Source organism: Halichoerus grypus, chromosome 8 (assembly GCF_964656455.1).
Source record: "Halichoerus grypus chromosome 8, mHalGry1.hap1.1, whole genome shotgun sequence".
NCBI lineage: Eukaryota > Metazoa > Chordata > Mammalia > Carnivora > Phocidae > Halichoerus > Halichoerus grypus.
Window position 1 is genome coordinate 42,058,487 of NC_135719.1, and position 15,818 is coordinate 42,074,304.

The window sequence follows — 15,818 nt, forward strand, 5'->3', positions numbered from 1 at the left end:
TTCTGCTGCTACAGGAAACTTTCCTCTAAGTTATTAAAGGGGAAGGAAAACAAAACAATCCCCCGATTCCCTTGAAATAACTTTCAATATATTCATTGGATACACATAAACAAATATGATCCTAAAAAGGCACTAAGAAATTCTTTCATTTCACCTGCACAGTGGCATAATAAATGGAAAAAATTTTAAGTTGGTTTGTTCAGCTAAGTATGTAAAATATTTTCTGAGGGCTGGCTTCAACACTTGCACCTCTCCTGCCATAGGCTGAATACCTTCAGATGAAGTACAAATCTCTTTCCATTAATTTGTCTTTTGCCAAAACTTGTTATAGCCACTTTCCATCCCTAAAATACCCTCAAGAGAATCAGGTTCCATCTACATTAGTCTCTTTCTTCTAATCAAACTCCTTGAAGAAATGATTGTACTGCCTACTTTCCTTAGAATTACAGAGGTACAATATCATATAGGTGGGATCACAGGGAAAGAGTCTACAAGGCATCTGAGCCAGGTCTTAAAGAATCAATAAAATCTGAGTGTGTATCAGCAGAGTCCTATTGCCTTACACTGTTTGCCACTGTTTGATGTGAATTACTTTGATCTCCCCTAATTCATAAGGTCCTTGATGGCAAGGAACGGGTACCTTCTGCACTGTTATGGTACACGAGGCCACATGGAAGGCAGACCTTCCTATGGCCTACATACAGGTAGGGCTGACAGACAGGTGGAAGACTTACCCTCAGGCTGTGTTTCTACTCGGAGTGGAGCTGAACTCTCTCCAGAGCCATGTTTATTTTGAGCCATAACTCTAAAGATGTACACAGTCGCTGGCATTAGGTTTTGAATGGTTACCTGCATTTCTCCTGGGCGACTGGTATTCTCAACACGTTCCCTTTGGGCAAAGAGGGGTGTGGAAAGAAACAGCATTGATTAGGAATACTTCTAGAATGTGCAGTTTCATTTTCATTGCAATTCCTATAGATAAATACCATATCAAAATCTTAACTCTTGACTCCGGGAAACAAACTGAGGGTTGTCCATAATTATACTCAGTCTACTGAACATACTATAATAAAAACCAGTTTATATTACACAAGAGTTTTCAACAAATATTGTGGAAGAATTCATTTGTTTTAGACAAATAGCTAGCCTTAAAGGATTGTCGATCATGTAAGGAGAGGTCTGTATCTATCCTGACAGAGTAATAAAAAGGTCCAAAACCACTCTGTGGACAAAATTACTTGAAATTACATAATCGGGTTGCATTAAAATTCTTACTTTAAGATATTGGTAATTTTCCCTGAAATCACAGATTAAAATTTGTTTAGTTCTACATGACCTTATGCAGATTTGCCTGATTGTATGTGAACATTTACATTTCAGAGATTTAAGTGTTTTTCAGTAGTTTCCTATAGTTTTTAAAACTACCTTATTTTAATTTAAAACAAACCAACAGAACCCACATCATCTTCATAGAGTGCCTGTCCATATATAATGTCAGGTCCACCAGAGCAGGGTAACTATAGCACCAAAAGCTATTGCTCACATACCTGAGATATCGACAGGTATTTTCTCTTGAGCTAACCCTCTAAATCACAAGATTTAAAAGGAGGTTTCAGCTGATTTCTTACACTCTGAAGTTTCTGACAGTTGCTCTGATCACAAATGATCACTGTCTAAAAGAAAGTATGGGATTTTACACTTCACCCAACTACAAGCTCCATGTGAGAGCACAGATTAGGTCAGTTTTGCTCACTGTACCTAACAGTTTAAACAAAAAGTTGGAACTATCTTGAGAAAGATAGTTGGGGGGAGCGCTATTTTACTTTAAATTGAAGTGTCTCAGTCATGTTCCCATATTACAGAAGAACTTAGCAGAATGCTCATAGGTGGAAGCAGCCTCACAGATATGTGCAGAATGCATGAATGGAAATTTGCTTTCTATGTAAACTTTGTGTAGTAATAATATCATGTACATCTTTTGTTCATTCCTGTGTGAAAGGAAAAAAAACCAGGAGAAATGAGTGAAGGGAATGAAAAACTTAGAACAAACTTCTATAGAAACACTACAATTAAAAAAATCAATAATACGTATGATTCCTTAAAGATGAAAGAATAATTAGCTAGTACTGCAAAAGCTTTAACTCTAGATCGGTCTGAGGTCCCAGAACCAAGTGCCTGTCTAGAAAAAAACTTCTGACTTCAGGACAAGATCCAGGGTGGGTTTTAAAGTGCAATTCTCATAAATGGGTGAGGTTGCAATGGAACTTAGGTTAGAATGTGTAACTAAGAGTCAAAGGAGAAAGGAAAAGGTACATTTTATATTAAGACAGTGCTGGGCTAGGCATTAAGAGCTCTAATTCTGGTTTTGGCAAGCTCACTAATTCTTTCTGAGCCAGATAGTAAATATTTACAGGCTAAGAGACAAAATGGAAAATATTAAGTAGTTACTTATATAACCTACTAAAATGTAACCATTTGAAAACACAAAAAAATATTCTTAGCTCCTGGGTCATAAAAATAACAAGTCTGATTTGGCCCAGGGTCCCTAGCTTGCCAATTCCTGGGCTCAACTAAGATACCTAAGGCTTCGTCCATCTCTAAAATGTTATTAACTTCTGGAATAACTTACTCTGCATTTTACATTTAGTGGCTAGTATCAGAAAAGTACTATTTACACTAAAAAAGAACGAACATTTCATAGTTGAAAAGGCAGAGGAAGGACCCTTTGAAATCTCAAGAAACTCAAGCACCCAAAAGAATTATCTCATGACCAAGACACACTGTGCCATCTGGTGGCTGATTTTTCAAGTGCAGGAAGTAGTGGGATTTGTAAATGCAGGTGGTGGCTTCCATCCTCACACTGAATTCTTATTATAAGTCTGTGATGAAAAGTCACTACCCTCATTTTTTTAGATGAGAAAACCTAAGCTTATAAAGGTTAAATAAATTCTATTTACAAAACAAGCAGGATCTAGTCTTCTGACGTGGTGTTCTTTCTACTCCTTCATGGCTTGTATTCAGAAATCATAAACTTCATTCACAAATGAAATGACAAAAACATGAGTCTCCAAGAATCTTCCTTTGAAATATTCCCTAGATTTATTCTGTTCACTTCAAGTCACTACTCTCACCTTCGTCCAGGCCATATCTACCACATGCCTAGATTAAGTAGATTTGTCTCTCTGACTTCATTTCTTCTCTTCTCTTTACGTAGTGCTCATAAAAAAACTATTTAATAAAATCACAGTGCACACTTGCTCAGTAGTCTAAAATGGTCCCTTCTTAACTGATTATGTCCAAATTCTTACTGGCATTATGACATTTGGCTCTAAACTTCCACTTTATTATAATCTCTTACTAATTCCTACCAGAACTCTGGGCCAGTTAAGCTTTCTTACTTTCCCATCCATCAAACACCAGACACGCAAATTAAATTGCATCCTCCTTGCACCTCCTCTTCCTTTATATATACTTGCCTTGTCTTCCTGCCTGACAATTTAATTTTAAATTGAAGTGACAGATTCTCATTAAAAACAAAAGCATATATAGTTTTAAAAAATCCAAAAGTCCCAGTTTTTCTGTCCTCGAAACCTGTCCTCCCTGACACCTAACTGTGGCACATCCTGACCTGTATCTTACCAGACCTCTTCATGTCAGGTTTCCTCAACCTTAGCACTACTGAGCCTTGGGGTGGGATCATTCTTTGTTGTAAGGGGTTGTCCTGTACACTGCAGGATGTTTATCAGCATCTGTGGCTTCTACTCATTGGATGACAGTAAGCATCCTCTCTCATCTGAGCTTTAATAACCAAAAATGTCACCAGACATGGCCAAATGTCCACTGAGGGATGGAGGCAAACTGTCGCTGGCTGAGAATCACTGCTTTGGGCATTTACATGCACATCAAAATACAGAGATACGTCATTAAAAAATTCCTATATCACAGTTCATATGGATATACATATATTAATTATGTGCCCATTCCTCCATCAATGGGCACTTACTTTCCTTTTTTCATTCTTACAAATAATGTTACAATAAACATTTTTATGAGTGCCCTATGCATATGTATATCTGTTATCTATAGAACATCTAGAAGTGTAATTGATGGATTGATGGGTATGTGCATTAAAACGGTAAAAAAAATTCTGCCAAATCACTTTCTCCAAGGATTATTCTTACACTACCACCAAAAGCCTAGAGCGGATTTCTTCTCACCATTTTAACTTGTTTAACACTAGATATTATCAACTTAAAATTTTTGCCAGCCTTATAAGTGAAAAATAGTTTCACTTTTTGTATTATTTTGTATTTCCCAGGCCGTGAGCAATGGCAAAAACATTTTTTAACTTTAATGGGCCTTCCATTAACTTCTGCTAATCATCTACTTGTACCTTCTGCCTCTTGGGATATTTGTCTTCTACTTATGATTTGTAGGAGCTCTTTATATAGATTGGATAGCAATACAATGTTTTATAAATGGTACAAATTTTTTCCCAGCTCATCACTTGATAGTTTGATTTTGTTTATGGTATTTTATCACATGGAATTTTACGCTGTTATATAATAAACTTTGTCGATCTCTCCTGTTGTGGCTTCTGGATTTCCTGTCTTCTGTTAAAGGCCTTTCACACTCAAATGATAAAATGTATTTTCTTCTAATACATTTATGAACTTTAAAATCTCTTAATCCATCTATAATTTATTGTTATACATGATGTAAGACAGAGCTATAACTTCCATTCTTTCCACCAAATGGAGTTAATTATCTCAACATGATTTCTTGAATAAGCTATTATTTCTCCATTGATTGAAATGAATTTATTCATTTAACAAGTAATTATTTAGTGCTATTATATGTCAGGCCCTGTTCCAGGTGCCGGCAATACTCTATTGAATAAGGCAGACATAAGAAACAGGTTATTAAAAGAGAAGATTTCAGCGTGTTAAGTGTTCTGAAAACAAAAGCAAAAAAAAAAAAAAAAAAAACCCCACAAAACCCAAAACAGGGTGATGTGATAGCAGTGGTATTCTGGTAAATGTTTAATAACCAGCTCTGGTTTGTAGTACTCGTCCCAGTAAATACTTGTGCCATGCCCTGTTTTGAACTACAAAGTCGTCATAGGGTTTGCAAAATTTCCTGAAACTTTAATAACTGGCTTGGGAACAAACTGGCTCCAGAACACCATGTGTGATAGGGCCGAAGGGGGCTAAGTTGGAGGGTATTCATGGAAGGCTTATGGAGGTATCATCTGAAGATGATAGATACGAAGCCACCAACAGTTGTTTGTGAGGGAAATGCATTCTTGGTAGAAGGAACAGCAAGGGCAAAGGACCTAGAGTGGAAAGAAGTTTGTTATTCTGAGGAATTACTAAGTGTTTTTTCCTTTTGTGAAATACTACAAAATTAGCAGTGAGATGTGAAAGATTATCGGAGACATTTTCACACAGATGCCATTTGGTAGTAATGTCTTGCCTTTTTGTGTCTAGAACTATGTTTCTCTATCTTTATAATTCCCAAAACATCTGGTACAATGTTCAGAAACATTATTCTATGAGTCGCTCCATCTAAATGGCTCAAATGAAGTCACACAGACTTCTCAAGAGTGTTAAATCAAGCGGTTTTGATGAAGGTTCCTATCCTTGTGGAACTTGACAATCTAGTTATTAAATACAAAGTGTATCAGATGTAAGCACCCTGGTAGAGACACAAGCTCTATTTCATGTGTGAGGGCCCTAACCAAAACAGGTATTTTAGCTTTCTTATTTTGGTATGAATGAAGAAATCTACTTGGCAATGCTAAGAATACATAGCACATGGCATGGTTCCTCCCAAAGGTTTTATAATCAGGTTGGGAAAACAACACAAATACACATAAAACAGCAGAAGAGTAACAACTTATGGCAGTAAGAGATCATGTGTTATCATAATTCAGTGCCAATATTAGAGGCACGACCACATATAAGAGAAAGGCTGTATATGCTGAAAAAGGTGGAGAAAACTGCATGAGGGCTTCCTGGGGCTTAATCTGAGCCACGAAAGATGAACTGACTTTAGCTTCAGTTGGGAAAGGCGGAAGCGACTGAAGAGAACACACTGAAGAAAGGTGGCACAGAATGGGGATCAGACTGGCTTCATGAGAAAGGGAGTTAAACTGGGAGGAGAGAAAAGGAAGGCTGGACAGATACAATAAAGCTGGACTATGAGTAAAGTGGCCGGGGGATTCTGCACAACCTCCCATAAGCAGTGAAGAAGCAATGTGAGCTCCTGAAAGAGGTGGAGATAGAGAGGAACTCAATGAAAATGCAGTTAGGAAAATTAGCTACTAATTACTCTTGTGTCATCAAGGAGACCCCCCAGGAGCTCAGCAGCCCACTTCCACATATGGGTGCAGGCAAATATTCATTTAAGATTACTTCTATAAATTAAGTCTACCTTAATTTCTAGAATCTGTATGTTCTAAGTAAGCCATGTCCTATAGGCTGTGCTGACTGAACCTTATGAAAAAAGAGGAACCCTAGTTATATTTTAATACTTCCACCTAAATAGCTCCATCTACCCTCTCCCCAAGTCATTCCAGAGAGGCAGGAAAGAATATCAGGACTTCAGTCTGATTGGGATAAATTTTAATGACCTAAAATTGGGAATTATGCATATTAGTGATATTTTCTGGACCAAAAATTGGTATAGATTCTGCACAACAAAGAGCCAGGGTGAGCATGACTGGCCTGGGATAGACCAAGATGCAACCAGCTGGCTCCAGACATACGGCCACTTACCTAGCAATCCCCTCTTTGGTGTAGAAGACAGAGTAGGTAAGGTTGTCTCCATGAGGATCTGATGCAGGGGTGCGCCACGTCAATTTGATGAAGCGGGTAGAGACCAGGGAGGCCACGACATCCCGAGGAGCTGAAGGCAGTGGTCCCGCTGTGGCTGGTGCTAGATGGTCAGTAGTGGCACTGGTCAGTGAAGTGGGAGGTAATGTTGGGATGGCAACATCTTGTCATGTGCAAACATTGGGGAATATGAAGGGCAAACCACGACGGTTTTAAAAAAGAGAACAGAAAAAACAAAAAACAAAAAAGAAATAAACAAAACCACGATGGGAAATAAAATAAAATGAATGAACATAAAAAAGGCCATTAAACTGAAGGCTAACATGCAGGCCAGGGTTAACTACTGAAAACTAATGGGCACTACTCAGACACATCACTGTAGAGCAAGCAGACTTTCTGGTCACTATAATGGTTGTGGGCAAGGGACAGGGAGGGTGACGGCTGAGAATAAAACATCTCACAGAAGGACACAGCAGTGACCAAGTAATTTTCTTTAATTCTGAAAGCAGCATGCAACATCTGTCAAAGTTTGCACATAAAAGTTTCACCTATGATAAAACCTCAGTACTTTTAGCTACTTTATCAAATATGGAATAACATGTGTAGCATGGATGAGCCTAGCTGCTCTGGACATAGGCCCAGGCTATCATGACCTCACTGCAGAGCTGGTGTCTTCAGCTCTGCAGGAGACTCAAGAGACATATCTTTAACTTTTGTCTAATAATAAACTCTGCTCTCTGTAATTCGGCAATACCCAGGCAAGTTAGACAACCTTCCTCACTTTACTAATATTTCACTTGCTATCTTTTTCAACTCATTTAACTACAACAATATAAAAACATGAATCAAAAATGTCAAAACCATAAAAACACAATACTTAGGTAGCTTATCTGTTTGTTACGGTGCTCTCTGCAATATGTATTACCATGGCTTGCAGACTCAGGAACTGGATGGGATAGATGAAGCGGGGGCAAGTCAAAGCTCCGCTCATCAAAAGTCTCTGTTTGTACACTTGTAGTCATGGGTGACTTTATTACTCCTTAAGGCAGTCCATTCTGTTGTCGGACACTTCTGATTTTCCTAATATTGAACCGAAAATCTCCTGCATCTTGGGGCCAGAAAGTATAAGTAAAATCTCACAATTTTTAACTAAAGGAGTTCATCTGAGTTGTGTCATAACCTTAGTGGGAAAATTCGTGGAAGAGAGGCAGAGAGGAAAACATGAAAATTCTGGACCTAATTTTCAGTGGAATGGTAGGTCAACAACCTCCAGGAAAGGCCTGTGAACTGCAAGAGAATCTAAAGTAAGGCAGTCAATAACTATGCCAGAGTAAGTTCTCTAAGGGAAAGTACAGAGAAGACGAACCTAAAGTCACTACTTAGGTGGGGAAGGGGCAAGAGTCATCCAACAGCCACCATCTCTACATGGCACTCTGGCTCTTCATATGGCCTCGCTGGATCCTTACGGTCATTTTACTTCTGTCTTATATGTAGAGACTGACATTTAAAAGGGCTAAACCGCTCATCCTAGGTCACAGACGGTGAACGATGTAGTGTTAAAACCAACTTTGGTTTTTAGTTTACGCCCAGAGGAGTTCTACTCCTCCTGTGCCACTTATCAACTATGTCATCATGGGCAACTCATTCACTCTCCCTTTTCCTCTCCTTATGAGGAAGTACTTTGAAGAGCACAGAGTGCCATCAGAATGTAAGACTATGAAGTCCCAGCCACAGTCTCAGCAGATACAAGTCCACACTCCGCTGACCAAGTGTGCACGTTGTAAGTTACATCTGACGGCCTGTAAGGCCTGACATTCTTATCCAGATGTGCTGCCTCAGAGAACATACCTCTCCTTCACAGCTTTCAGAGTTCTTTTTCATATACTGTGTCAGCTTATTCACACAGCAACCTCAGGAGGTAGGATGGAAATGACAGGATTGGAGGCTGGGGGGAAGGTCAGAAAGGAGTCGAGGACTCCCAGGTTTCTGGCTTGGGAGAATGGGTGGTGGGTGGTGTCATTCAAGGAGAACGGCAATATTAAGAGACTAGAGACTGAGGGAGAGATGGCAAATCTGGTTCTGTCCAGAATAATGATCCAACATCCGCCAGAGAAATGTGTAAGAAGCAACCAAAAATATGAATCTCTGATTATTGTAAAGTAAGTCACTAAAAAACCCTTAGTGGGAAATGGTTCAAAGAGTAGCCTGAACACAGTCTTGCTTTGTTGCCTCATTTCTGTGCCCATCCAGAAACACACTAAGTAAAAGCTGCTTCCAAGTCTGACCCGATTCACTAAGCTATATTTTTCCCAACTATCTGCTGGCTGGAGAGGAGAGGAAATTTGTAATGTAAGAGGCAGTAGAGCATACTGGAAAAAGCCCAGGATTTCAAGTACAAAGACCTTGTGTTCAAAACTTGACTCTGCCACTTCCTAATAATGTGAAGTTGGGCAAGTCACTTAGTCTCTCTGATCTCAGTGACCTTGTCTATAAACTAGAAACGCTCCCCACCATTAGCACCACAATTAGCTTGAATGGGTGACAAATGGAAGAAGGTAAGTATAAAGGCAACCAGGAGGGGAATGTAAGCAGGAAGGACCAGGGCACAGAAGTAATGGGTGATAACTGAAAGAATCGTCAGACAGGGAAACCTCAATTAGCCTATGGAACTTCTACAGCACACATCTGTAAGTTTTTAATGGCATCCAGCGCTTCCCATGTATATTTGTCATGTTCACGCTCAATCATGCTAACCTATAAGCTCCCGGAAGACAAAATCTGCATCTGCTTCATCTTGGCATCACTCGTTGTGCCTGTGTATACCTTAGATAATAAATGTGTATTTATTGAATTAATAAGTGGAAGAAAATTCAGGGAGACTGTTAGTGCAATGGAGACAGTGTTGCTAGAATCTCATCACACACAGTATTTTAATCTTTCTAGCTGATTCAAAGTACATACAAATAACATTTATATAATTATGTTATATAAACATTTGCTTTGCAAATGTATTTTATCAGTTATACCTAGAATAAAAGTATAAGTAATGCCAGGTCATCGTAAACGATTCCTAGTTAACTATGGGAAAAATCCATGTCTATTCCTTTTTTTTTTTTTTTAAGATTTTATTTATTTGACAGAGAGAGACAGCAAGAGAGGGAACACACGCAGGGGGAGTGGGAGAGGGAGAAGCAGGCTTCCCGCTGAGCAGGGAGCCTGATGAGGGGCTAGATCCCAGGACCCTGGGATCATGACCTGAGCTGAAGACAGACGCTTAACGACTGAGCCACCCAGGCGCCCCAATCCATGTCCATTCTGGTCCTAGTGTTTCACACCCACTTTCCTCAAGTTGGTTCTTTTTCTGCTGTTCCATGTTCTAGTTGGGCGGGTAAGGGAAGAGTCTTACGTGATCCCAGAGAATCAAACAGGCAATGAAGTTACACCAGGATCAACCGCAAATGATGCAGATTGGAACTTCAGACTTCTAGCATGATGGTTTGAGGACGTCAACAGATGCTCTTCCCAAAAAAACAAGTATAAAGTTGCACAAAACTGTCAAAGACTGGAAACTGGCCAAAGGCCTACAGCAAACCAAGAAGCATTTATTTGTGAAAATCAGCAGCGTGTGTGCTGTTCCTCCTGTGTGTGCTCCAAGCTCCCCAGCTCTGCCAGAGCAGTTATTCAACAGAGCCAGGGCAGGCCCTGGAAGCCGGTGGCTGCTGTCGGAGGGGCTCATCTGATGTGGAGTATCGTCGGAGCGGTAATCTTGGTGGCAAGTGAAGAGGAAGGGCCAGCGTCTCCGCCAGCCCGAGGCTGTGATCTTTTCCCGGAGCAAAGAGTGGACGATAGACTAGCAGGATTTAACAGGGAGTTTGAGGTGAAAAAACACGAAGAAGGCTCGATAAGCTCTCCACATACCCAGGAAGACTGAAAGCCGTGAGTGTGTGCGGCAGAGCCAGCAGTAGGTCCAGGGGACCCATATATCCCTGGCCAGCGGAACCTACGTGTGTATTCAGAGGACCAGTGAGAGACCCTGTGGAAAGCAAGAGCTGAGGCAGACTAAAAAATGACCTCAAGTTTGAATGCATGCCCCAAACCACACCAGATCCAGAAGAGTGGAAGGCTTACTGGCTTGAGGTGTTTGAGCACAACTTCTGACTGATGTTTGGCTAAACACTAATCCAAACAGACACAAGGGTTACCCCTAGAAAGCCAGGCGTAAGAATAAAAACAAAATGAAAAACAAAAGCTAAGAAGAAACATCAGTGGTTGCACAGTGTGGGGAAGATGGATGTCAAGGATTTAGTCTAGGCAAGCTTACTACACAAACAAAACAAGAACAGCTCTGGGGGAGGGAAGGAGGAATCAGAACCCACAGCTGCTACAGTATGCTATCCAAAATACCCAATAGTCAACCAAAAATGAAGACACATGCAAAGAAATGAAGTGTGACTTATACTCAGAGGCTAATATAAAAAATGCAGTCAATACAAAAGGTCTTGGGGTCCTTGGATATTAGATTTGACAAAGATTTCAAAGCAGCTGTTAAAAATATGTTCAAAGAACTAAAGAAAACTGTCAGGAACTACGCAGGGTCTGAGATTTACCTTGCTTATGAGCTAACAAGACAGGCTATTACTGTTTTATGAGCACTGGCAGAAACACAAGTCTTGCATCAGAGACAAAACTTTATTATTCAGGGCAATGGCAATAGCTAGAGCTTCTTGTTTGTCTTCATCAGTTCCCCATGCCTCCCAAGCCCCACAAAGGCAATGTAAAGGACCCGGGATGGATGCGTACACATGCAGCAGGTTGTTACAGGAGAAGAACCCTGAGCTTGAAGAATCTACTACTTCTACAGCAAGCCCCAAAGAACCGGCCTGCTGTGGATATCTGATTTCATTCTGTTGTGATCAGGCACATACTTTGTATGGTTGCAGTCTTTTAAAATTTCCTGATACTTGTTTTATGTCCCAGCATATGGTGTATCCTAGAGATTATTTTGTATGCTTGAAAAAAATCTGTATCTGTAGTTGTTGGGTGGAGATTCTATAATATCAGTTAGGCCAAGGTGGTTGTTAAGAGTTAAGTTTTCTATACTCTTAACTTTTTCTAATTGTTTTAATCCGTTTTTGAGAGAATACTAAAATTTCCAATTATTATCACTGAATTGTATATCTTTTCTTTGAATATATCGATTATAAATACATATACATCTAATAACAGAGCACCCAAATATGTGAATTCAAAGAAATATAGGGAAACCCCAAATTTTTGGAAATCAAACAACCCACTTCTAAGTAACCCAAGGATCAAAGAAGAAATCACAAGAAAAACTTAAAAAAAAATCTTACCTGAATGAAAATAAAAACACAACAAATTAAAAATTATGGGATGCAGCTAAAACAGTGCCTAAAGGGAAATTTAAATACCTTTATCAAAAGAGAAGTCTCACATGAATTACCCAAACTCCTACTTAGTGAAGAGTGTAATCTTTTTTTTTTAAGATTTTTATTTATTTATTTATTTATTTATTTATTTATTTATTTATTTGTTTGTTTGTTTGACAGAGAGAGAGAGATAGCGAGAGCAGGAACACAAGCAGGGCTAGTGGGAGAGGGAGAAGCAGGTTTCCCACTGAGCAAGGAGCCTGATGTGGGCTCGATTCCAGGACTCTGGGATCATGACCTGAGCCGAAGGCAGATGCTTAATGACTGAGCCACCCAGGTGCCCCAAGAGTATAGATCTTAAGCATTCTCATACACACACACAAAGTAACCCTGTAAGGTGACGGGTGTTTTAATTAACTTGTTAACTTGATTGTGGGAACCCTTTCATACCGTATACATATTATGTATCATTATGTTGTACACTTTAAATATATTACCATTTATTTGTCAATCATACCTCAATAAAACTGGGAAAAATTAAATTGAATAATATTTTAGCCAAGTTTTAAAAAAAAGACACAAGACTAAGAAATTAATAGAAGACATAAGTTACCTAAATCAAGACTCAAAGAAGGGACAATATGACCAACCCTATAGATTGGTAAATTACAAAGTAAAATTATGAACAAATTTATGCTAATAAATCAGATTAACTCAAAGAAAATAGAAAAATTCCTTGAAAGACAAAAATTACCAAACCTACTTACAAAGAAACACAAAATCTGGGTAGAACTATAACAAATAGAGACATTTAACTAGTAATTAAAAAACTTCCCACACAGACAAGTCTGAGCCCAGATAGCTTCACTGGTAAATGCTATCAAATATTTAAAAAAAGAAATAATACTAATCCTTCACAACTCTTTCAGAAAACAGAAGAGAAATACTTCCAGCTCATTCTGTGAGGCCAATATTACTCTAATATCAAAGCCAAAGGAAAAGAAACTACAGATAAATATCTTCATGATCATAGATCCAATAACTCTTAATGAAATACTAGCAAACTGTATTTAGTAACACATTACAAGGGTCATACATCATGACCAAGTAGGATTTATCATAGGAATCCAAGACTAGTTTAATATCCAAAAATCAATGTAATATACCACATTAGAGAAAAAAGGAATAACTGATCACCTTAGCAGATGCAGAAAAAGCATGTGACAAAATCAACCACCTACCTATTCATGATAAAAACTCTCAACATACTAGGAATAGAAGCAAAGTTCCTCATCCTGAAAAACCAACAGTGAAAATTACACTAAATGGTTAAAAAGTAAATGATTTTCCCCTAAGGTTGGGTACAAGACAAGGGTGTCAGCTCTCATTTCTTATAGTAAGCATTGTACTTAAAGTTCTATCCAATGCAGGAAGAAAAAGAGACAAAGTAAATAAAGATTAGAAAGGAAGAAGGAATATTGTTTTTTTTCGTGGATGACCTAATTGTGTCTGTGTAGAAAACTCTAATGAATCTACAAAAAAAAAAAAAGCTACTTGAATTAATAAGTTGAGCAAGGTCACAGAATGCAGTCAATATACAAAAACCAGCTCAATTTCTATACACTAAGAGTGAACAACTCAAAAATGGAATTAAGAAAACAATTCCAAGGGCGCCTGGTGGCTCAGTCATTAAGCGTCTGCCTTCAGCTCAGGTCATGATCCCAGGGTCCTGGGATCGAGCCCCGCATCGGGCTCCCTGCTCAGCGGGGAGCCTGCTTCTCCCTCTCCCACTCCCCCTGCTTGTGTTCCCTCTCTCTCTGTGTCTCTATCAAATAAATAAAAAAATCTTAAAAAAAACCAAACAATTCCACTCATGATAGCATCAAAAAAGAACAAAATATTTAGGAATAAATTTAACAAAAGAAGTGTTAAGATTTGTGCCCTGAAAACTATAACACATTGCTGGAGAGAAATTAAACAACATCTAAATAAAAAATACCTAAATGAAAAGAAGATCTAAATAAATAAATGCTCATGGATTAGATGACAATGTTATTAAGATGACAAGCTGCTCCTAAAATGTAATAGAAATACCAAAGACCTAGAATAGCCAAATCAATTCTGAAAAAGAAAAAAAAGGTTGGAAGACTCGCATTTCCCAAATTTCAAAAGTTACAATAAAGCTCCAGGAATCAAGACAGTCTGGTATCGGCATATGAAAAGGCATATACATCAATGGGAGAGAACTGAGAGTCCATAAATAAACCCCTAAGTTTGTGGTCCATTGGTTTTTGGCCAAGGCGTTAAGAAATTTTAATGTGGGAAGAACAGTCTTTTCAACTGGTGCTAGTACAACCGTATACCCATATGCAAAGTAATGAACTTAGATCTTTACTTAGCACCACATACAAAAATTAACTCGAAATGCCTCATAGACTTAATGGAAGAACTAAAACTTCTAGAAGAAAATATAGGAGGAAGTCTTCATGTCTTGGGTTAGAAAAGTGTTCTTAGACATGACAACAAAAGCACAAGACATAAAAGAAAAAAACTGGTAAATTGCATTCTATTAAAAATAAAAACATCTGCACCTTAAGAAAAACACAACCAAGTAAATGACAAGACAAGAAAATGATTTCTGAATCATACATCTGATAAAGGAATTGAACATATAATTCAGAATATATATTCAGGACCAGAATATATAATGAACTCTTATAAATCAATTAGAACAACAAATAACCCAATTTAAAAGTGGGCAAAAGACTTAGACATCTTACCAAAGAAAACATAAGAACAGCTAATAAACACATGAAAATGAGTGCAACATCATTAGTCATTAGAGAAATGTAAATTAAAACCACAGTGACATAGTACTACACACTCACTAGAATGGATATAATCAAAGAGGGTTCTGAGTATTGTACCAACACAGTACTAAGTGTTAGTGAGGGCACCGGAGACCTGGAATCCTACTACACTGTTGGTGGGAATGTATTAAGTCTTCCAAGTGATGAACACGAATTGTCTCCTTTTATTATTTAGATCTTTAATTTCTTTAAAAAATGTTATAGTTTTCAGAACATAAGTTTTACGCTTCTTTGGTTAAATTTACTCCTAAGTATTTTATTCTTTTCGATGCTATTAAATGAAATTATTTTAATTTTAACCTCAGATCACTCACTGCCAAGTACACAGAAATACAAACGATGTTTGTATACAGATACTGACTCTTGCTGAACTCATTTATCAGTTCTAACAGTTTACTTGTGCATTCCTTATGATTTTCTCTATATAAGATGATGTCATCTGTGAACAGAGAGTTTTACTGGTAGTTTCTTAAAAAGTGAAACACAGACTTAGCATACAACCCAGGAATTTTATTCCTAGGAATCTACCCAAGAGAAATGAAAACAAATGTCCACGCAAAGATTTTTACACAAATGTTCACAGTATCATTATTCAGAATACTTTTTTTTTTTTTTAAAGATTTTATTTATTTATTTGACAGAGAGAGACACAGTGAGAGGGGGAACACAAGCAGGGGGAGTGGGAGAGGGAGAAGCAGGCCTCCCGCCGAGCAGGGAGCCCG

General features: G+C 38.3%; 1 protein-coding gene across 9 annotated transcripts in view; it reads right to left on the reverse strand.

Annotated features, from left to right (window-relative positions):
- The window catches only part of NEO1 (neogenin 1), a 250,853-nt gene that overhangs the window by 51,589 nt on the left and 183,446 nt on the right, over window positions 1-15,818 (reverse strand). For 6 of the 9 annotated variants that reach the window (XM_078079122.1, XM_078079119.1, XM_078079118.1 and 3 more), the window contains exons 9-10: window positions 6,780-6,999; window positions 735-889 (exon numbers count right to left, since the gene is read on the reverse strand). In XM_078079122.1, the coding sequence (XP_077935248.1) occupies window positions 735-889; window positions 6,780-6,999 (375 nt within the window). The remainder of the gene's footprint in view (window positions 1-734; window positions 890-6,779; window positions 7,000-15,818) is intronic. The other 3 variants (XM_078079123.1, XM_078079125.1, XM_078079120.1) reach the window with 1 other exon arrangement.